Genomic DNA, 24036 nt, shown 5'->3' on the forward strand with positions numbered 1-24036 from the left:
GTACACGTGATGTCTGTCTGTCGTCTGTCTGTCTTGCGATAACTGTTATCCCAAGATTCCTAAACTTTTTAGCTCGTTTCCGTGGAGTGAATGTATTAGGATTATGTAATGAGGTTGTCCAAGGATGAGCCATCTTTTAAAAATTATTAAAAATTTTCGAGTTGGGGACAGGCACGCATTTTTTGGCGTTGTCACCCGTTGTTGGGTGAGTGAGAAATTATTTTTCGGTGGACTTTTTCATTTCTAACTCGAATGCATATTATCACGATTGCTTGACTTTTAGTGCCTAGTTACCCTTAACGGTTGCGACAAATGGTCGAGTTACAAATAAAATAATTATTTTTAAAATAGTTGGTGTAAAAGTCCCTTACAAATACACCAACTACTTTGACCTTTAATAACTTTTGAACGGGCAGACATAGAGACTTAATTCTTAAAGATGAAATCATCGTAATTTTTAGCTTGATTTTTTAAGCTAAAAATTTCGAGGGTACTATTTCGAAGATTGAACTTGAAATCTCCAGTGTGCAGCCCGAGTCAAGCTCGCTGTTATCTGTCAAACCGACCATTTTGCATAGAATTTTATTGTACCAAATACATTTTACTAATGCACTTTACGCCTGTTTTTTGTCAAATAAACAATGCGTATTATGCATTGGTGAAAATTTTAACTAAATATAGGTTTTTAGCCTGAATCAGGGCTTATGTACCCGTTATGTCCGTCTGTCCGTCTTGCGATAACTGTCGTAAAACTAATCGTAGCAATATAAATTAAAATAGGAAAAATTTTCCGAGTTTATTAAGTTCGTGTTTTGTAATGGTTTATATACCAAAAATAAATCACAAAATCATATGCACATCGTTCATTACGAGTCCTGCTCTCAGAATAATGCCATCTTACAAGGCTCTGCAAAATTGTTGCCTTTTTAGCCTAAGTCAGTTCTTATGGAACCATCATGTCCTTCCGGAACACGATAGCCAAAATGGCTGAACCGATTTAGCTGAAATTTTCAGAACGGGTGAGACCGTAGGGCTTGATCCATACAGATTTTTCAAAAATATGTCACTCCACAAGTTAAAATGCATTTGGTACATTACAATTTCATGGAAAATGGTTGGTTTGACCGACAACCACAGAGTCTGACTCGGACTCACTGGAGATTTCAAGTTTAATTTTCGAAATAGTACTCTCGAGATTTTTAGCTTAAAAAATCAATCAAAAAATTACGATGATTTCATCCTCAAGAATTAAGTCTCTATGTCTGCCGATTCAAAAGTTATTAAGGGTCAAAGTAGTTGGAGACTCAAACGCCCTTTTTGAACCAACGATTTTAAAATGAATTTTTAATTTGTAACTCGACCATTTGTCGCAACCGTTAAGGGAGACTAACGTTACCTAGATACTTAAAGTCAAGCAATCGTGGCATATTATGTGATATTGATGACCACTTCTGCCCCCGATAATTTTGTATATTTCTACACTTATTTGTATACATATTTTTATGAAGATAGCGACCACAACCAGGAGGATAATTCGAGTTCCAGATAAAGAAATGTTTATTTATCTTTAAAAAAACTTGACAAAAATTGACATCCTCATGATTTTAAAAACTTATACCGTTAACAACTCATCTTCGGTATCAGCAGGAGTGGTTTCTGAATCTGCACCAGCAGCTGCTACCTCATCAATTACAAAATCTTCCAGAACTAAATTATCCTCCTCCTCTTCGTCCTCCAGGTCCACCGTTATCGTGGGAGTGATAATTTAATAATGAAAATTTTGTCAAGTTTTAGACAAATGAAAATTTTTTCTCCGGAACTCGAATTATCTACCTGGTTGTGCTCTTTATAAAAATATGCATATAAATACGTGTACAAATATATAAAAGTATCGGGGACAAAAATGGTCATCAATATCACATATGTAATATGCAATCGAGTTAAAAATTAAAAGCAGTCCCCAGAAAATGTAGCAAAAATAATTTTTAAAATAATTTCTCACTCACCCAACAACGGATGACAACGCCAAAAAATGCGTGCCTGTCCCCAACTCGAAAATTTTTAATAATTTTTAAAAGATGGCTCATCCTTGGACAACCTCATTACATAATCCTAATACATTCACTCCACGGAAACGAGCTAAAAAGTTTAGGAATCTTGCTGTTATCCTATCGACTTGAAATTTTGCACGTGGGTTAAATTAGGAATAAGGTTCGAAGATTCAGCGGTTGACAGTAGTTGACAGGATTAAATTTATTCATACGCATTTACGAGAAAATTTCATGAAAAAAGTCGGATCGGGTTAGTACACAACTTGGCCTGACTCGGGCTATATCAAGTTTGCACTGTAGGTTTCTTTAAATTCGATTTTTTTATTTTTCGGAGAAAGCATTTAAAATGCATGTGCATTATTGCATTATTAGCCAATTTTTCGAAATTTCCAAACAAAAATTTTACCGTTTATCGATTTCAAAACGGTATAAAAACCAAGCCATCCACACACATAATATTTAACTCCATCCATTTTGAGCACTCACAAGATTACCGATTAATAAACCCCCACTTGTAATCATCTCACATCAAATGCGACCATTTTGGTTTGACATAATTCTTTCGTATGTGTGTGTAAGATGATGAATGCATTTTCCTTAATGGCTATCGTCCATCAAATGCACCATTAGTGTTGGTAATAGCCAATTCTGTGTGACCAATCTTTTCATCTCTTCGAGTGGAATTTCAGATTCGACGAGACAATGGTGTTTGAGAAATAGACTATTTTCTACCTCGCGAGAAATAAATGATAAATTACTTTTCTGTGTCGTACCTCGTTCCTACACGTATCGAAATCAATCTCAAAATTGAATGAATTTATTTTCAAATAAAGAATGCCAAACATAAAATCTTTAATAAATTCGGTATCCTATTTATTTATAAACGTTCCTCCAGCGCTACAAATATGCACTTATGGCACAACAATAATAATAGATAAGAGATCGACATTATTATTAAAAGTACAACAATGATACAACAACAACAATAACTAACACACCGTCCATCCAGCGAATGAATGTACAATAAAATATTAATATTTTATTACCATTGCGTTACACGTTCAATAATGGTTGCAAGATGATTCTCATTATTTCGAGATATCGAGGACAGGATCAAATCAGGATTTCTGATCAATAATGTATAGAAAAAGAAACATGGTAAAAGTATGTAATGCACATACGACTTAGGGTTCGGTTGGAGGCACTCTGAGAATTTATACGAATTATGGACACACTCTTGAGAAATCATCATCTTTAATTTTAATACCTTTGACTGTTCAATAAACTTTTCCATTCAGGAGGAGAGGATGACAAATGAATTGTCTTTAGTGCGTGGTGGTGGTGGTGAGGGGTGTGGGCACTTGAGGAGCCCTTCTAGCTGGAAATTTTAAGGCTAGGCCGTTTTTTGACCAGCTCCCTAGGTGGCTTTTTTTATTCGGCTATACACTCCTCGAGAGAGAGAAAGGAGATGAAAAATTGCCCAATTCACAATTCGAAAAATTCTCAAGTTTTTTTTTCTACTTCTTCTCATATGATAATAATATTAACAGATGAATACCAACCATGTGCACTTGAGAAGAGAAGATTCGTTGTGTCCCTTCTGCTGCGTTTTGTCTCTGCATGGTGCAATCTTCGACATTTAAACAATTCCTTGTTGCTGCATCTTCTCATTCTTTCCTTCCCAAGAAAATATGATGATGAAGATGATGACCGTTCCTTTTCGTAGGTTAAGGTCGTACAATTTAATGGAGAAGGAAGGTAGGTAGGTCTGATATACCTCTGACTGTCCCCTTGGTCTTGGTGTGGATGGAGTGGACAATGAACAAAGTCAGGTGTGTTACTACAATGCCAAGGGCACAAGTTGAGGAGTCAAGTTGTACATAATTTGTGTACGTAGTACTTTTGTGGATTGTTTATGTGATACGATTCTATTTAATGTCAACTCCCCCGGGGACATAATTTTAGTTTGGACCAATATTTAACCAGGAAAAAGTCTCTACAACACAACCAAGGTAAAGTGAAGGAGGGGAAGTCAATTATTTAAATTAAAAAGAATTATTGAATATAGTATCACACACACCATCTTCTATCTATTTTGGTATGTATGACCTCAGCAAAAGTCAAGTAATTTCCCATCTCAGCCGGCATAAAGGACCCATTGTTGAAGGCGATTGTGCAGGAATACAATCGCATAAGGGAAGAAATGTATGTAACTCATTCCCTCGTTACACTTGTACAATCAGTTCAAAAGAGGACTTTTTGACCCCTGAAGAATTATGAAAAATTGAAAAAGTGCCCAGGGAGGGAGGGTACAAAGTGACACATGTATTTCGAAGTGGTAATCGATTTCTTGGTAAAAAATGAGACGATATGTTCGTGCAGTCAATTTCTCTGCATTTTTATCTTGATATCTTTAACCAGTGAAGCAACAAAAATATGTATGTACGGACAGATAAGGCCCCCTTTTACACACGTATTATCCCCTCCATTACATTGTTGTTCTGGTTCGGTCAACTGCTTTGAAACAGATAATAGAAAAGTAAGGACCATGTTTTTCCTCGAATTTTGGGCCAGATCAAAATGTCCAATCTTGTCCCTTTACTCGTCATTTCACTCCAGATAAAATCACCGAAAAAATTGTTCAGAGTGAAAAACACACACTTTTCCAACCCTTCTTTCCGTCTCTATCCATGTATGAATCCCTGGTGTGATTTATCCATTTTTGAATTTTTTTTGTCAATTTTTATGCCTAAATTATTACGAAGGAAGAACGAAAAACACACCCACCTCAAATGAAATATTTTTAGGAAAAGAAGAAGAAAAACATAATTCTTATTCATCTAATGAGTCGCGACTTTTATGAGATTTGTTTTATTTTCGGTTTGTTTTATTTATTTTTACAAAATTTTGTGGCCAGCTCCCCCCGCGGTTCTGTCATTCCATCGTCTAATTTGTTTACCTCGCTTGGTTCTGTGGTATTTCAGATAAAAATAGAACTGAGAGGACCAGAAGTCAGTGGGACTCCCACTTAAGTCCAGCAGGGGTGGTTCCTTAACTTTAACTCTTTTTTCCCCCTAGATTTTATGATGACGACTTATCCACGAGGACGCTGAATGTACATGTGTGTGTGCTTGATTAGATTTACCTTGAATTCATACGCAGCTTGATATTTAAAATTTGTTTTAATGTTAAGTTAACCAAGAGAAATGCAGCATCTTAATAATCTTGGAAGAAGGAAGGCAGACAAATGATAATAAATGAATTGCACCCACTGTGACTTGTGACGTACATAGTTTATTTATTTATTATTGTGGAGTTTATACATATTTTCGAGATGGAGGTGCAGATTGGGAGATGACAACGGATTCTAATTCTAGTAATGTGATGAAATTATTGGGGAATAAGAAAATATACGTCACGGTTTTTATATGAAAACTTAAATAATCTCCAAAAAGTACCCCCAATTTTTTAGCCCCATCTGTTCCACCAAACCAACGCCATCCTGTTCGCAGGAACAATTCTGATACCGGATGACACTAGGAAATGTTATCCAATTATAAGAAGAAATCCATCTCCAGGATTCGATTTTCATCCAATTTTCTCTCTAACAGAATGGCACAGCCAGAAGTTGACAGAGCCAATCTTGTCCTGGAGTTCGAGTCAAAATACAGATAAAGAAAGAAAGAAAGAGAAAATCTCAGGTGTACGAAATTGAAATCTATCCTGCTATGAATCCTGCCGTGTTTTTAGATTAATTCCGTTACATTGAACTAGTAGTAGTGACTGGACAATTCATCCAGAAATATCCCCGTTGCTTGTTCGCTTTTATTATTATTATTATTATTAACATCATCACACTAATGGGGTTATTACATCACCGGATTCTTTCTCGTAACTGGTGGTGCAAGAACACAAATGATACAAATTATTGGGGATGATTAGAATAGGAGGAAAGCAGCAGGAAAGGCTAAAAGAGTCACCTCACCAGGGTACCCACCCTTTTGTCTCTTTGAGTAGAAAAGACAATGAATCTCTCCTCCAGATCATCCATCCTGCCAAGAAAATCCAATCCACCACCTGAGAAATAAGTGTATTCGTCCAATTTCAAAAATACTTATAAACTATTTGTAATTCAGGAAAAGAATGTGAAATCATATTTCATTTTGGTGCTGATGGCACAAATATTTTTGGAAATTTTTAATAAAAAGTATACAATAAGTGAATAGACAGACAAGACAATACGGCACCACGATCTTCTTCTTCTTCCTCCCTGTTAAAAGTTCGGGGCTGGAATTTTCCTCCTTGAAAAAGTGGACGATGATAAATGAACAAATTATTGCTTGTGGCATCTGTGGAAACTTTTTATTTTCTTGGTTGTCGGCCACAATTTGGGCTTTCTTTCATTTCCTTTATTTGATTTCATGGGTGTGCAGACGGTAAAAGCGGTGCTCCATAAATTTTTGAAGAAATTAATTAAATTAGGGAGATTGAGACTGCATGAGGTGAGGTAAGAGCCTTAAGGATTCGTATGAAAAATTTCAAAAAAGAATGTTGTTCTACAAAAAAGAAGACTTTGTTCTTTAGGGTTTTGTGGCAAAGTTTTTAAAAAGTTACGACATGTGCATCAAGATGATGGTCATGATCGAGGCTGGCCTTTTACTACCTTGCTCAGATAATTCTAATTCTGAGGAGGAATTCTGTTCAATTGTGTGATTGTGATCTAGGCAGAGGAGAGGAGATTTTTCTACGTAAGTCCCCCCACCTGGGTCGCAGATGAGGTCGTCCGGCGCAGGGGGGAGCCCTCGAGAGCACGAGCACGTGGTGTTCAAAACGACCATAAATCATTTTATCTCTTATAATAATTCCACGTCATAATCTTCTCCTTCTTTCTCGAGAATACATTGTGGTCGTCCAACCATTGTGCAGCTTTTAATACTTCTTTCACCATTAATTATTTCATTCTTGACAACACGTAATCTGCTGAAGAAGAAGAAGATTCTTGTGGCATTGTTGGCAAGTATTAAGGTATCATAATTCTAGTGGTCATGATTCTTACGTAACAATCACGGCAGACCACGTGCATTAGTGGAGTTAACCACTTTTGTATATAGAAGTACGTGGGCAATTTCGTAATTAATGATGATTTAAAGAATACTAGGGATAAAATGTTTAGTACCGTTTTTCATGAAATTTTCATGCAAAGTTTAAGGGGTTGTGAGGCAAAGTGATACAAAGAGAAAGTATGTACATATGTAACTAGTCTCATATTAGTTCGACTTTATAGCCATGTTGTGAAATAGGTAAAATTGCTACAAAACAAAAATTTTGTAGGTGTAGAAGTTTTTGTGTCGTATTTTTTTTTCAGGTGGGCAAACCCACCTGACGAATGAATCCAATTATCACGGTTTGTATTATTCATGGGGAAAGTTACGGAAATACGAAATAGCTCCTTGAGAAGCGTGAATCCTTGTAAATATGTACGCGATTTGAATAAAATTCTCATTCGACACAATGAATTTGTGTTTAAAAATATGTCGCCTCGTGAGGAAAGCTTACAATTACGCGACATGAGGCAAAATTTATTTCCTTTCCACTTTAGTCTTGGTAGCTTGATTGAAAGAAAACCGAGACTAAAGAAACACATTTTCTTACGAAATTAAATTTTCTGTTCTTTTGTGAATATTCACAAAATTTGCATTGACCAAATTACCGTTTTAAACTGTGACTATTCTCAATTCGAGGATAATAGTTGGTTTAAAATGAGAGCAGTACGTGGATGCATATGCAGATTAAAGTATATTTTTAGCAGGTGGTTGATTTCTTCTAGGGCTGTGAAATTGGTTAGGGGTTCATTGTCTACAAAAATGGCAAAATATGAAATTAAGTATAAGAATTTTACAGTGCTGAAGGTGCGGATTTTGCAAAAAAAATCTATAAAAGTAAGCTAATTTGGGTCACGTGTTATGCAAGACTTTTAATCTTCTACATCAATTTAAAGTAAATGACAGAAATATATTTTTACTACAAAATGACGAATGTTGATTAATTATTTTTAGGCAGATTGCACATTATTCGCAATTTCAATTGAGTGCGTACTAAATTTTTTATGATTTAAGAGGAAGGCAATTAAATATCGTTTAAAAATGAATTGTTTTCTGCAAAGTTGGCCATAAAAATTAAATATGTCGAACAAGATTATAAAGAAAACCCCTCAAAAATTGATCTCCATCATCAATTAAATTTTCATGTGTTATATGAAATTCATTTTCATACGAATTTCATATGAAATTAATTTGAAACAATTTCAAATGTTAATCAATTATCAATTTTTTCGCAATTTCAATCGTACGTACTGCGTTCTCATTTTTTTTATGGTTTTAGAGGAACGCAATTAAATATCGTTTAAAAATGAGTACTTATTTTTCTACAGAGTTCACAACATAAATATTCTCAATTAAATCCTTCAAAAATTGATTTCATCTGCTCAATTTCACATAAATACTTATTTCTCTTAACAAAACACAAAAATTATGTCACTTTGTTTACCAGTCATCAAATTGAAATGTGCATACAAATCAAGTAGTCTGATTTAATTACCAAAAATATAACAAAAAAAACACGAAATATTAAGTATCCACCTCTCTCAAAGTGTTGACGTCTTATACAAAACTACTTGTCATACTAATATCCACCTCCAATTTGACGAGCTGCCAAACATACATATTTTATGCCCTCTCATAAAACTTGAATTATCATCGACTCCTCACCAACCAACCAACCAACCAAGTCATACGTATTACACTTTTGTCTCAATTTTACGATGGCCACCCTTGAAGTTGAGGAGATTGAATAAATATAAAGCAATTTTACACTTATGGATTTTTCCCTGCCATCGAGATCCCCTTGTGACGATTGTATTTATTCTGTTTACACTAAACTGTCGGATATTATTAACTTCTTATTACAACACCGGGGTGACATTTGAGTCATATTATGGAACCTGCCATGTCAAGACGAAGAAGAAATCGCAGCGTGTAATGTTAGCTTAAGGAATCGGCAGCAGGGGAGTGCGGATTGAAACAGCGAGCAATCCTCCCGGTATGACATCCCACTTCACCTGGCGTTTGATTACATGAAATCGACATGGTGCATTTAATCATATGGAGAAAACAGCGACAACAATTGACTCACTTCAAGAAGACGCTACTTAGGTGCTGCTACCCCACAAGGGCTCGAGAAAAAGCGCTAATTAATACATTAATACCAAGTGTGCCAGATACCACGACGAGATTTTTGATACATAATAATTACTCCACGATTGCACATCTTTTTGTCGCCGAGATAAGTCTTTTTGTAATTTTTCCACCTGGAGAAGCGAGAATTAGTTGCATGCATGCATGGAAACTGACGCCGAGGAGGGGGTCGGACATGGCGACGTTTCTCAGGAAGGCGGTCCTGGAGGATGTTGCGATTCCTGGGTAGGTGGGCTTCTTTCCTGCTGGTTGGATATCCAGCCAAGCCAATAAGAACGATACATGGCGCAGCATCGCCAATCGCTTGGCGAGGGAGGAGACGCCGTATGACTCCAAACTCCAAGCCAAGCGGTGTGAACGGGGTCCGTCGTCAGGAGCTACGACGCAAAGGGGCAAATCTCTTAACACGACGACTACATATCCCAAAAACCACCATACGTACGTACGTTCTTCATCGTGGAGTGGATAGCCAGGCAGGAGAGCTGAGAGAGCTATCGATGATGATTCTGGTAGAGATTTTCCTCAAGTTTTACTTTACTCCCAGTTGGGCTTCACATTGAGTCACAGTAAGAGGTTCCTTTTTGGCCCACTTTTTTCCTTTTCCTCAAAGTACCACTTGAAGGGGTCACACTGAGGTTACAACTACCACCGACGGCACACACGCTCAAGTACTTGCTCTCCAAATGAGAGAGAGAGAGCTACTTGAGACAAAAATCTCATATAGCTACACGAAATAGAGATTAACTATAAAAGTTTGAAAATCTCCAGGAAATTTTGGACACGTTTTGGATTATTTGCAAAAGTTTAGCAAGGAGAAAGTTACTGGAGAAAGTGGTAATTTGTTAAATTAAATGCGTCATAATTTCCAGGTATTGGCGTGCAAGAGACTCAATAATCATCAGTGATCAGATAGTTTCGTACTGTGAACTCTACATGAGTTATCGCCACATGTGGCCACTTCTTATTCTTCTTCTTGTTCCCAACATTTGCAACAGTGACCTCAGTCACTTTAGGTGTGAACAGTTATTTAATAATAATAATTGCACATGTTTATCCATGCCACGTGGGTGTTAGTTAACTTAAAAAATTGTTGGTGGAAGAAAGTTAACTGGAATTTTAATACCGGCAGAGAAAACGACAAAGTGTTCAATACATTTTTTAATTAGTTTTACGAAAAGTGTATTTCATTTCAGTGATTAGTCAAATGTTTCTCGTTAGTAAATTAGTTCTTTAATAGGAAAAAAGTGTCTTGCAATTTTTGATCTCGTGTTTTATGACAGTCTTTTAAAGTGTGGAATAAGTTTCACTTCCAGTACATTTTAAGTGAAGTGAAAATATTTATCGTACGCCTGGAATTTGCAACTTTTCATTGTTTCAATAAAAACGAAAGGTTAGTGAAATCCATTTATGGTATTTAAATAAAATAATTGGAAATGTCGATTACAAGTAAAACTTAAGTTTTTGAGATGTTTTTTTTGCATTTTGAAAAATAACAATTTTTTTACAAACAAATATTCGTTTCAAAGTTTCGTTTCTCGTTTGTCTCAAAGAATAAAACTGAAACTGAAGTGAAAGCAAATTTTAATATTTTTCTCGCAAAATCATTCGACTTTCACTTAAAAGAATTGAAATTTTATAAAATTCTAATTTATTAAATATTTTCGAATTAAGAAACCTTTCACCATGTTGAACTCGTTTATGGACACGCATCCCTCCATGGGTCTCAAGTTATCTCCACCCAGCATCACCTCCGCTGGTGGAGACCCGTCACACCACCCTTTTCACCACTCCCACCTTGCCCCCCACCACCACCACCCCTCCCACCAACACCCCACTCAATACCACCACCAACAAATCCACCAGCCCAACGGCTACCACCACAATCCGCAAATGTCCTACGCCGCTGCTCACCTCCTCCGGTCAAGGTGTGTAGATAATCGCATTTATTTCCAATTTGCTCCTCTCTAAATTAGCTTCCCGAACACGCAATTCATTTTATGTAATGCATAATTTCATTGGAAATACAGAGATCTCGGGGCAACTCTACCTCCTGTTGACACACAAAATGCAATGTTCGGAGATACACCGAATCACCACCATGTCTTGTTCCATCCTCCTTTAATGAATCATCCGACCCATGATCACAACTCACAGATGAGACTGGGTAAAAATTTGCGAATTAAAAAAAGAATGTGCAAAAAATAAATCGCTATTATTTTGCAGGGATGGAAGTATATGCTCGTGACCAGTTTCAAACAATGCACTCCATGTCGGGTGCATTTTTCAGATATATGCGACCACCTATCAAACAAGAGTGTAAGTAGTAAGAAAATACACTTTTTTACTGAAATGTTTTACTGAAATGTCTGTATTTTTTTACAGTGACGTGTCTTTGGGTGGATGTGGATCAACCGAATCCTAAAAAACCGTGCATGAAAACATTTTGCAGTATGCACGAAATCGTCACCCATATTACGGTGAGTCGGAAGAGTAATAAATCATCCATATTTTTTTTTACTTAATTGGCGAGAAGAAGATTATTTTTTTAAATAACAAAAGTAATTTATTTTGTAATTTTGTATCCTTTGCCGTAGCAGGTTGAACACATTGGTGGCCCCGAGATCACGAATCATGCCTGTTACTGGCAAAATTGTCCCCGAAATGGGCGACCTTTCAAGGCAAAGTACAAATTAGTCAATCATGTCAGAGTACACACGGGCGAAAAACCGTTCCCTTGTCCGTTTCCCGGCTGTGGGAAAGTCTTTGCGAGATCGGAGAATCTTAAAATCCACAAAAGAACACATACCGGTAAGTAAAAAAAAACAAGTTGTACTTTCTTTTATTCGGGCATTTTTTCTCGCAAAAATTTCGAAATATGACCAAAAATAAGTTAAGCTTGTTATGGAATGATAATCGAAAAACTAGATGATAACTGACGATTGTGGTATCAATGACGTGATAAATGTTATTATTGTTTAAAGGTCAAAAATTTCTGAATTCTATTGAATAAGTTGCTAGTTTTGTCTGATTTTTATCTCTTCTCCCATCAATTTGGTGTACAAAGCAAGTAGTATTTGTAGCCAGTGGTGGTTTGGTTTTAAGGCAGGTTTTTCTCATAGAAAGGATTTTTACGGACAAAAGTAGGTGTTTTTCCTCCACTATCTTTTTCTAATCTAGTTACAAGAGTCATGTTCATGGAGTGAGTCGACCTTTTGCTGCCACCGAAATTCTCATTTATAATCTTTGACACTAGATTCTTAAAATCTTGGCTGGTTGGTTGGTGTTTTGTCTCGTTAGTTCTGGTCATTTGCTCTTCATCACAATGGTGCATGTTCCTATTATAGGGATGCTTCGGACAATGGGAAGGACATAGGGCTTAACTTATAAGGTTTAGAGGGCAGTTTTGCCCAAACCAAACTCACCCATAAAGTCTGGAATGACAATTAAGGTTACAAATACACACCGGGCAAAGTGTCTCGTTTTTATAAATGATGTTTGGTTAGTATTTAAGTAGCTGGAAAAATTTTAACTTGCTTGTCCAACGTGGTGACTTACAAGCGTCCCTGTCACCTAGTCCTTCTCGGAAATTTTCGTTGTCTCTTCATATCTCTGGGGTCTCTTGTTTTATGCCCAAAATTACACCGACATTCACCCAATTTTTTATCTTTTTTAAAAAGACAGCTTTTTTATAAAAGGCGACGAAGGATGGGCCCTCGAGAGATATTAATTTATTTTTGTCTTTTTCTCCTTTAAACGTGGCTCAGAAAGCTTTTAGTTTTGTAACCATTTATTTATTCGTGTTGTAAATAAGCCCAGATTTATATTTTTGTACAGCGTTTTTTCTCATTGCCAAATTCAAATTCGTTCTCACGAATTGTAGCAATGATAATAATATCAGCAATCAAATTAGGACGTGGGTGTCGTTTAAATAAACGAAATTGGTTTCTACCAAAGTACTTTTTTTAACTATTTGAATCAAATTATTCAAATGAAAATAACAATTCTGTAAATGAAACGAATCCATGTTAAATATTCGCGAAGGATTTTTTTTGCACACATTTTTACGATCTGGATTGAATTGACGAGTTGTTTTTCTGCATGGCGCATAAAAAAGAAATGATTTTTCCTCCATTATTTTTTACAAGCATTAAAACTGTTATTGTGTAGTACTCGATCTGATAGTCTATAAAAGTTTAAGTGCCGTCCGACCATTCATCATCATCACATAAGCGATGAGTTGTTTTAGGAATTAAATTCTGCATATAAATCAGACATCAGAATTATTTTGCGTAGTAAATTTTGAATATTAGACTAATGCGTAGATAGGAAATTAACTGTACTACAATTAAATTATTTCTTAGTAAGCATTTCGGTACGGATATGGTATTTGGACCCCTAAAAAGGATTAGCCACGGTTTGGCCAGCACTTATTTATTTTCCCTGGAAGAAGAAGGGCTGGATGAGCTTTTAAGCTTTTGTGGAAGGGACAGTTTCCAATTTTGAATATTTTACATACATTCTCTGCTCCCTTAAAAATAAAGCCAATCCACTGAAGGGTTCGTGCTGCCTTTCTGGTCGGCATTTTTCAGGAGAGGTTTGTATATCAGGAAACAAATGGTCGTCAACAAACCCAGGGATGCCATCCTATCAGTGTAGTCACGTTGTTGTAAATAAATGCATCCATCCATCCGTCTTTGGCAGTCGTATACATTTTAACAAATACTTTTCCACCCGATCGCCTTCATTTAAATCGGATGCGTGTATAGCTTTTCTTTGACCGACTGCATGTCCAGAATGCGTCGATTGTTGGGAGGGAGGGATGAGTGGGTGAGATGTGAGGTAACACAACCTTCTGTCACTTTGTCACCGTGTCAAGTCATGTAAATCCTGAGTTGATGTAAGTAATGCTGACTGAGGATGAGTGTATTACATTGGTTTTACATACATACAAACGAGAAGAGAGATGATCATGCTGCTGACGTTTAATGGAGGGTTGACATTCATCAAAGTTTTAAATCGAATCAAATCCGTCGCCATTTTATTTCATCCGTTCGTATATTCGGCAAGGGGGCAATTATGTATGCGAGTTTAAATAGGAGGACGGGTATGTATGCGGGTCCATTGAATAGCACGCTGCCTGCTACTACTTATTACTACCGAAATGATGAGACTTAATAGCAATCTGGTCGGATTTAGAATTTAAAATCTAGTTTTTGTTACATTTGAAGCACCACCATTTCATTTTGTACGTATCTACTTGTCCAGATGGACGTAGATACATTCACATGTAGGTGAGCTTATTTGACGCACGAATGCTTTCTCCATTCACGGATTTGAGTTTCAAGGGCCCTCTCTCGTCCCTACCGCTTTCCGAACAATCCGTCCCTGTCGGGGCTCAAGTTGAATTATTGTTAAAATTGAAGTTGATGCTGTACGGACCCCACTTTTGTAGAAAGATGTGCCTTTTCATTGTTCTACAAACACCGTGTTGTGTTGCCACCAGTGCAAATCGCAACATTTTAGTAGTAGTAACCCCATCAGGATCATCTGTCTTCCTCCCCAGAGGATAATGGGATGAGATAGGACATGACTTGTTTGTTTTTAGTGCTGGTCAACAAAAGTTGAAGAATTATTGCCCGTGCGAATTTATTTTACAGCGATTCATCTAAATTAGGCTGGAGCATTGACAGATTAGTTGGTCGGTGGGTACTGACTGGACCCTTGACACATAATTGTATGGAAGGGAATAATAATACTACTCCACAAAGCGAATATTATTATAGAGATCTCTTATGAAAGAATAAGGGCCCTCTCACTTCCTTTCGTGTTGTTATTGATGATTATGTATGATGTATTATGAATGAGCGATATGAACTCTCTCTCCTTCATTTCAATACTCTATCCGATTTTCCGCACTTTCAAAGACGCCCAGAAGAACAGAGATTGAAAACCTTCAAGTAAGTGCCGTGCCGTGCCGTGATTTCAAAACCCAAACTTTCCAGCCCCATCCATTCTTCGGGAATTAACAAAAGTTCGTAAGAAAGCGAAATAGGCGGACTGTCGGAAGGACTGACTGCATTCACTGAATTGGGATGCGACTTGTGGTAGTGTGCCTTATATGAGGACTTGGATTCAAATCCGTCTTTCATGCAGGAGCGAAATCTTTACATGTAGATTGAGCGCCTAGACTTATATTTCTAAGGGCTCCTCGTCCCTTATTCGTGTGGTAAAGAAATGGTGGTAATAATCTCGATTTTTTTCCGGCTTTTGGAACCTCTCTGCCTCTGAGTCAATAGATTATTATTATTATTTTCCATGGGGTGAGTGAGGAGGACTTGAAGGAAAATATTTTTACAAACAGTTCACCTCCGATGATTTAAGTGAAGTGGGCATTTACCATTTGGAGAGATTACACCAAACCAAACCACCGAATGTTAAAGGGACCGTGATGATGGTGACGATAATTGAAATGAATATATTGTCAACCAGCGTCACTGTCAACAATGTGATACGATCTGTTAGTAAAACGCATGTTTTTTTTAAAGTCAGATCTGTTGAAAAATGTGTCATTTCCATCAAAGCTAGCTAATTACGTTACGATAAATAATTTGTATGTATTGTTCCTCCCCTAAAAATTTGCCAATTTCCTCGCAAAAATAAAATCCACCATTGTCTGAGGAGCTGTGAAGCAATATATTAGAGAAGCAAATTACATCCGATATAAAATTTGCATAATAAATAGCAACGAACCCTTTGATGATATCTGATCGTATCAGATGATCAAACATTTTCGCACGAAAGAAAGAATTCTTAGAAAATTGGAATTTGGATCCCTGCGAGGAGAAGCAGGCGTGGGATCATTTTATCAAACATCGCCCATTGTCTACCTTGGGCATTGTTTGTCATTCGAGAGATTGGATGGATGGAGGAGTGGATTAGATTTTCATTCCACTTTACTTTGACAAGCAACTTAATCAAAGGATCCTCTCGTGCAAATGGCAAACTCCACTAATAAACATGCAAATATTCATTCTGGGTTGGAAAACACGAGATATATTTTTCATTCCTCTTTAATTTATTGTGTAAAATGGAGAAAATGAGAAAAAGACAAAGACAACCTTTTCCTCCTGATTGCTTATTTGGCCCAAGTTCATCTGCTCACTTTCAGCCGATCCGATCCGCATATTGGTGGTTTATATAACGTGTGAATAAAAAACGGGGAAGAAGGGAAGGGTTGTTGTTGGATTATTAGCTGGTTCTTCTATCTATTAGAGCATTAGCCACGTTAATTTATAGTAGTCAAGTCATAAAAGAGGCTGAAATTAGATTGATGATGAGTAGCGTGCAAGAAGAAGGGAGTAGCTGACGCATTTTTAAATTACACACTGTCATTAAGAAGACGGATACGAGTTTTGGTGGTACAAAAAGGGTTGGAAATACTGCTGCTGCTGCTTTTTTATTAAAACAGCACAGAACAGTCCTATTTACCTGGATCGTGGTATAGATACGTACATAGTTAGCTCAATTAATGATTTGGTGTATCTCAGAATTTGTAAAGAGCGAAACGGCATAAAACTGGAGAGAGAGAGCTTTCCCTTTTATCCATGAAATATTATTCCAAGCATTCTCCGAAGTGTTGCTAAATAAATTAGTAACAAAAAATGAAAGGAAGTCTGCTTGTGGATTGGATATATTTCTTTTCTTTTTTTCATTTCGTGAGTAGTGTCGCTCTCCCACTTTTTTTTTCTTCTTCTCATTCTTCTGTAATCAAGAATAATTAATTTGCGTGAAAATAAAGCGTGGATACTGATTCGTGAGATAGATGGTCCTTCGTCCTTTTATGTTGTGCTGGTAAATAAAGAGTGGAAGAAGACCAGCCTTTGATGATTATTCTTGACACTTGATAAATCTTAATCATACTTTTTTCTTTCATCTTGGTCGTCTCCGTCGTCGTCGTCTCCAGGTAGACCTTGATAATAATCGGTGGCACCCTTTGTTCGTAAATTCCTTGCATATGTTCAGATACTGAAAGGAAATGGTGAGTGCAAAATACGGGATTTTTAGGGCCTCGTTCACTTCAATTTATCAAATTCGCCATTTATTTGTTGTATTATGTTTTACCATCCGGGTTGTTACAAAGTCGGCAACAAAAAGTTTTTTTTTCTCTCCTTACTTACTTTCTCTACGATTACGAACGACACGCATTTCACTTTGGTCGTGGTAGGGTCAACTCGTAGTGGATGTCTAACACGCAAATTAACGTTGCCAGTTTTCCCTGGTGAAAGAAAACCCGGGTTGGTTCATGTAGTCAACTGCACTCCACCGATATTATTTAAAGAGGAGGAGATCGTTCTCTGAACGGGAGGGTGGAAACTCCCCAAAGCTTAGTTTAGTTTTTATCATTTCGCTGTGTGCAACCTCTCCAGGAAAATCGAGCCATTTGTTTCCGAATTGATTTCTTGTCCACGCTACGCTAGGGTGCTTTTTGAGGAAAATGAAATGAGATTTTCTCTCCAAGCTCGAGAAAATAATCATAAATATTTATGTACTTGAAGTTGTATGAAATTAAATTTCTTAATTGGATTACATTACACGGAAGTTTTAGTGGAAAATGTTTACTTAATATTTCGAATGCTATCTTCAATTCATTGCCAAGAAATGCGTAGAAAAAGACAGAAAAATTCAAATTATGCAAATTAAATGTATATACTTTTTTTAAGTCGCATGAATTCGGTTAGTTTGGTTGATCTAATTACGCATAAATCACTCGTAAGTAAATAGGATGTCACGTCACTCACAGGAATCAAGTGGCAAATCACTAATAAAAGTAGACCTTAATGAGAAGCTCCCAAGTAATAAATTGTCGACGCACTACATAAGTTGACACTTGTCATGCGTTAGGTTCCGTTATAAGTTGGGAAAGACTTTTCCTCCTGAATGAACTGGTCACAAGCTGGTCTTGACAATAGTGTTGGAGGATGGATCGCTGCGGCGGTGGGGATGATAATAATTCCATCCCATCGTTTATACATATTCGCACGTGCGGTGGCCACGTTCCCACAGTATGTGGAGGAGGTGGAAGTGTGTAAAGACCCCTCCGGAGATGCATTGGTGATCAACAATTGAAACCTGGGTTTCGAGGTGGGTGAGACTTCCAGGGGGTTTATGACTCAGTTTTCACTCCTTGACTTGTCCAAATTTCAAATAATTCTGCAATCCATCCAATCCATAAAAACGCCTAAAGTAGAGCAAAAGTTTTAGCTCTTGAGCTTTTATGGGGGTTCATTTGCTAACAACGCTATAAAATAAAATACGACTTGTGTCCACATCCAGTTTATGAGGCATCTCTCCTCTCCAAGAAAGGGAAAAGGCCACCTGAGTCGTAGTCGTCTTGTGATGTCGACGACGTGGATCGATCCTCCGGGATGATTGACAGGTCTTCTTCTCTGTAGAGATACGTAAAATGGCCATGGAGTCGACGACGCTGATGACGACGACCGGGTTGAAGTCGTGTCATGAAAAATGTCGTACCGATCGGCATGACTTTTACTCTTTTGAAATTTCAAATCGTGTCCGCGACTTGAATAATGCCGTGATGTTGACGGATTGTTGGGGAAAATGTGTGAATTGATTGATGAATGTTGCCACCACCATGGGAAATCTAGCAGAATAATAATAATAACAGGCTTACAAGACACAATTAAATTATCTATCTGTTACATAATTCGACTAATTTGGTAATTGGTGATTAGTGAAACCTAAAATCATCAAATCAACAAGACCAACCTTCTCGACCCACCACTTGATATTTTCCGTCCACTCGAACGTGAAATATTGTTATTACCAAAGTTATCATCCCTGGTTTACCTCATGTTCTAAAAAAAAGCTTACTACTACTCTCCATCTGTGTGCTTATTACTCTGGAAGCTCACCTTTTCAACCCAAGAAATAAATTATCCGTTCAGAATGGAAAGAATTGTTTCATACTTTGACACGACCCCACCACCACAAAAGTAATATTTTGTATCACTCACTTCCTAATGGATTTAATACGTTGCTCGTGTGCCCAAAATACTTACTCATCGTACAACTGCCAGAAGACAGGGTTGAAACATTTAAACTTTGCTCAAGGGTTAAAAAATGTACGGAGCAAATTCCACCCAAAATAAATAAACTATGGACAGGAAATATTTACCCGAAATTTTTCAACTACATATTTAACTAACTAACTGACCCTTTTTTAATGGAAATGAGTGATCGAAAGAGACAAATGTATATACCATTCTCTTTAAATATTTTTAACTCTTTTTTTTACTGGTCACACTCTGCCAAAAAAAGTCGATAATCAATAGTTTCTTGGTTTGGTGGTGTGTGCCAACACACATAAAAAAGAACATTGAGACAATTCAGTCCAATCTATTTCGATTGTTTCTTCAAAGATTTAGGAATGGCAATAAATGCGACATGATAATATATTGGTTGGTTTTTACAATACGATTTACTAGTGTCCATCTCCTCTCTGCTTACGCTTAGGTCACCACCACAATGCAAAGTTTCTTCTTCTTGAGGATTTATTTATGAAAGGGAGAAACTTCTTCTTGAGGGAGGTTTATGGTGGAAGAATGTTACAATAATTTCTATTCATTTGTTGTGTGGAAAAGGACTCGGCTGTCCAAGAAGGTCTTGCTTCTCACACTCTAGAAAAGTTTTTGGAAGTAAAGTTGAAAGTTTAGCAATGGCAATAATTCCCAAAAGTTGGGAAGAAGAAGTGCAATAATATGTGTAGCTGGTATATGAGATAGATGGATAAATAGATTGTGGGAGAAGAGAGGTTATGGCTGTTAAAGTAAGTAAAATAAAATAACTTGCCATCAACATTTGGGAAGAAGAAGAAGGGTGCGAGAGCGTAATATTCTTTAGGACGACGTTCTTCTTAGAAAAATGACCCTTGAGGACACCATTGTTATTTATTCCTCCTTGGGATGCATGATGCTTCTCTTAAGTATGTATAACTCCCATTCAGATGGTGAAGAGTATTGTGTTTTGTGTGAAAAACAGGCCCTCAGAAGAAGAAGAAGACATTCTTTAAGCACATTTCTTTACGTTGCCTTTTGGGCCAAAAAAGTTTAAACCAATTTCCACAAAGTTCTGAACTGTTTGAAATTAAAGAATGTTTTCTTACTGAAGACGTATGTAACTGCTGCACTTGTTGGAAATTAGAGTATATGAACATTAATCTTATTCGAGGGTTCCGGATTTTTTGAAAGAATTTTTGTTATCGTTAATATATTGTTATTAATCTTATTATCGAGACAAACCAAAGTTAAAGTATGACTCGCTTTCTTTCAGCTTATTTTCGTGTCAATTGCTTTCATTAATTTCTTTAAGAGCCCAAAATTTGATGACCATTTTAAAAATTATGATTTTTTCCCATTTTTTTAGGTGAAAAACCATTCAAATGTGAATACGATGGCTGTGATCGTCGCTTCGCAAATAGTTCCGACAGGAAAAAACATTCTCACGTCCACACGTCGGATAAGCCGTACAACTGCAAGGTAAGAGATTATCCTCTTGTAATTCGTATCATCATTAAGTAGCATTTTAGTTAGTTGGGGATAAGTTTTAGTAAAAAAAATACAAGAGAAGATCGAGTAGTTGATGAGATGAAGCAAGGAATATTTGACTATTAGCAGGAGTAGACGTGGATGATTTGACGGAGGGGAAAAAATATGCCTGCAACTTTTTTTGATATTTCAAGCAGTACTTGTCTGTTGTGGATATAATAATGAACAAGAATAATGCAATGGCCGTTCTCGACTTTGATTTGACAGGGTGCTATTACATATTAGGTTGAAGATTGCATTGTGTTCATTGTTAGTAAAATGTGATTACACGCAACATTACATAAGCTAAACAGGAGGAGGAGGAGGAACACAATAATGCGGACAAAAACTGCAACCAACTACTTACTGTCATATGCATTAGTAAAAAGCACATTTAAATAAAGCAACGATGAGCAACTGACTGAATATTTTGCAAGTGTCAAAATGTTGATGGAATGAAAAGAAGTCAGGTTTTTGAGGGTGTCAATATCGCAAGAATGTGGACGATCGCTCAATTCATGTAGTAATTAATTTGCAATATACGAAACAGGACGGATAAAATTTTTTCCCATTAAAAAAGTGGATTTTTCATCTCTAAATATCTTGAGTTTGTGAGGTGATGGGTAAATTAAATTTTATAACATCTTGTAAAACTGGTATCTGCAAGAAAAAGTTAGTTACATAATAATAAGTAATTACATTATTATTATGCGCAGATCTTTGAGAGTGCGAAATATCTAAATAGAAAAAAAATCTATTGAAATTTTCAAGAACTATTTTACTTATCTCGCCTTCGAGTGGACGGTAACAATTGGTTGAAAAAATATTATGAGAAAAGAAGGTTAATGAAAGTTTGGGTAGTTGTGCATAGTCGAAGGTATGCATAATAGCTGCACTTTAGTTGGGGCGAGGTTATATTGTGAATGTGTATTATTTGATCACCTCGTGTCGTCTCTGTTAAAGATCAGACAGAGATACACGCAAGTTACGCTACGGTTTTAATGAAAATCTTAATGAAATGAGAGTAACGTTATTGTTGTAATGTAAGAAGAAGTATGAAGACATGCATAGTTTTGACATTCCATGGTTTCTGGTTTCATCCGTAGGTTCGTGGGTGCGACAAGAGTTATACACATCCTTCCTCATTACGTAAGCATATGAAGGTGCATGGCAAGTCTCCACCTCCAGGGTCAGCCTATGACTCGGACAATTCATCATCGCCACCTTCACCCCATCACAATTCTGCCTCGTCCCCCCCGTCACAGCAGAACAGCAACAATCATAACAATAACCTTCACCAGCAGCAGCAGCAGCAGCAGCAAAATACGTCACCCACCCACATTTTGCCAGATATCTCGTCCGATGAGGGAAATGTTCCGAGGTGGCCGCCCCACTTGCATCATCAGCAACATACAAAACAGGTAAGGAAAAATTCGGTGAAATCGGAAGTAAGTGCTAATTTCGAACCGTTTTTTTGGTCTTTCAGGAAGTTCCACAATCTCAACAGCAGCAACAGCAGCAGCAACTCCAAAGTCAAAACTTGCACGATTTTCGGTCTCAATTAGTATCTGGTCAAGGCCTTCCGCCCGGCGGACTGTTACAGCCGCAGCCTGGCCTTCACCCCTCTCACCACCACCACCCCCACCATGGGAACCATCACTTGTTCAGTATGGCGGCGACGCAACAGAACAATTTGTCGGAATGGTAAGTACATAAAAAAATGTTGGGAAAATCATGGCATATTTTTTCATATGCTACAGTGTTTCAATGAGTTTTGCACCCACCGTCGCCTATTTAAGGACATATTTTAAGGATTTTTTTCATGTTTTTCCAGGTACGTATGTCAGGGATCAATACCCACCCCTCCGTCGACAAATTCCCCCATCCACCATCATCACATGCCGACGGCTGCTTTCTAGTAATCTAAATTGAACTAACTGCCATTCCATCCAATGATATGATCCAACCATCGGAGAAGAATCACCTCTTACAAACTAAATAGCAACATTATTTCAGGTCAGGTTGGGATTAATTCGTTACTAATTTGAGACTATATTTACAAATTTACAAAAATTATTTACATCAAAAGGCACATTGCAATCGATCGTTTTTATTTAGTTTAGATTTTTTTAGAAGAGTAGTTGCATCGTATATTTCAAGGACTTGTATGATTTACTGTGATCCCTTTTTTTCGAAAACAATTCTGTTAAGTGCAATTCAGTAGTAGTTCCGGTTTGTGAAAAAACTATTTTACAAGTTAAGAATTTTTTTTGCGGACAGTTTTTTTAGTGTTCCTTTGAACAGGAAATGTGATAATGTGGCTCAGTTAGTTGAACCAAACAACAAAACTATTTACATGGCGGAGGATGATGATGATGTACTATTACAAATCATACTTATTTATGAGAGGTAATCAGAGGTATATAGCATTTATAGGGTTCAATCAGGTGAAAAAATTGGGCATGAATCGTCGTCTCACTTGTTGACTTATGTAATGTTTTTAAAGCTCAATTCACGTAATTTTCATCACATTTCCCAAAGACAACAAGGTTCCCTACATATATTTATATTTAACTAATTGTTTAAGCAAAAAGTGACACACAAGATTTTTTTATGTAGAGACGAGATGAGACTTAATTTTATTGTAAAATTGCTTGAACGAGTTTTATTTATTTTTTATTAAAGTACATTTCATCCAGTTTAATCCTGGAGAGAACAGAGTTAAAGACCAAACACAGACTATTTACATACATGATACGTTTTATTGATCGCATAAGAATTAGAGAATTTCCTTGCATACAAAAGTTGTACAAAATTATGTGAATTTTTGACTATTCAAGTTGAGAAAGAATCAGAATTTACATAAATAGTAGAGAGTCGTCCGTATTGTAAAGTAGCTTTTAACAGAAAGGACACACACAATTGTTTGTTAATTCCTCACATCCAATCATCGACGACGACGATAAAGTATGTACTACAAACTATTATTATTTACTACTTATTACCCACTCCGTACATGTTAACTCAAATGTCATCTCATTATGTTGAAGAAGGTTGAAGAGAAAATGAATTAAAGTTCACTTATTTATGAAGAAATTGGAGGAGAAAAGTGCTCTTGAATTATTCCAC

General features: G+C 36.8%; 1 protein-coding gene across 2 annotated transcripts; it reads left to right on the top strand.

Annotated features, from left to right (window-relative positions):
- Positions 1-9838: 9838 nt before the first annotated feature.
- LOC110844827 (zinc finger protein ZIC 1) lies at positions 9839-24006 on the top strand. Of its 2 annotated transcripts, none has more exons than XM_022091125.2 (10): positions 9839-10694; positions 10976-11229; positions 11332-11468; positions 11528-11620; positions 11687-11781; positions 11899-12112; positions 20747-20859; positions 22014-22328; positions 22394-22611; positions 22742-24006. In XM_022091125.2, the coding sequence occupies exons 2-10, from the start codon at positions 10988-10990 to the stop codon at positions 22824-22826; spliced, it is 1512 nt and encodes a 503-aa protein (XP_021946817.1). In that variant the 5' UTR covers positions 9839-10694; positions 10976-10987; the 3' UTR covers positions 22827-24006. The 2 variants fall into 2 exon arrangements, with proteins under 2 accessions (XP_021946817.1, XP_021946818.1); XM_022091126.2 differs by having other exon boundaries at positions 11902-12112.
- The last annotated feature ends 30 nt before the right edge of the window (positions 24007-24036 follow it).

Source organism: Folsomia candida, unplaced genomic scaffold (assembly GCF_002217175.1).
Source record: "Folsomia candida strain VU population unplaced genomic scaffold, ASM221717v1 Fcan01_Sc002, whole genome shotgun sequence".
Taxonomy (NCBI): domain Eukaryota; kingdom Metazoa; phylum Arthropoda; class Collembola; order Entomobryomorpha; family Isotomidae; genus Folsomia; species Folsomia candida.

Excerpts from the sequence above, each read along its gene's own strand:
- LOC110844827 (XM_022091125.2), top strand. The coding sequence starts at position 10,988 with ATGTTGAACTCGTTTATGGACACGCATCCCTCCATGGGTCTCAAGTTA. Across the intron at positions 11,469-11,527 it reads CAACTCACAGATGAGACTGG|GGATGGAAGTATATGCTCGT; the intron begins GTAAAAATTTGC and ends ATTATTTTGCAG. Across the intron at positions 22,612-22,741 it reads CAGAACAATTTGTCGGAATG|GTACGTATGTCAGGGATCAA; the intron begins GTAAGTACATAA and ends ATGTTTTTCCAG.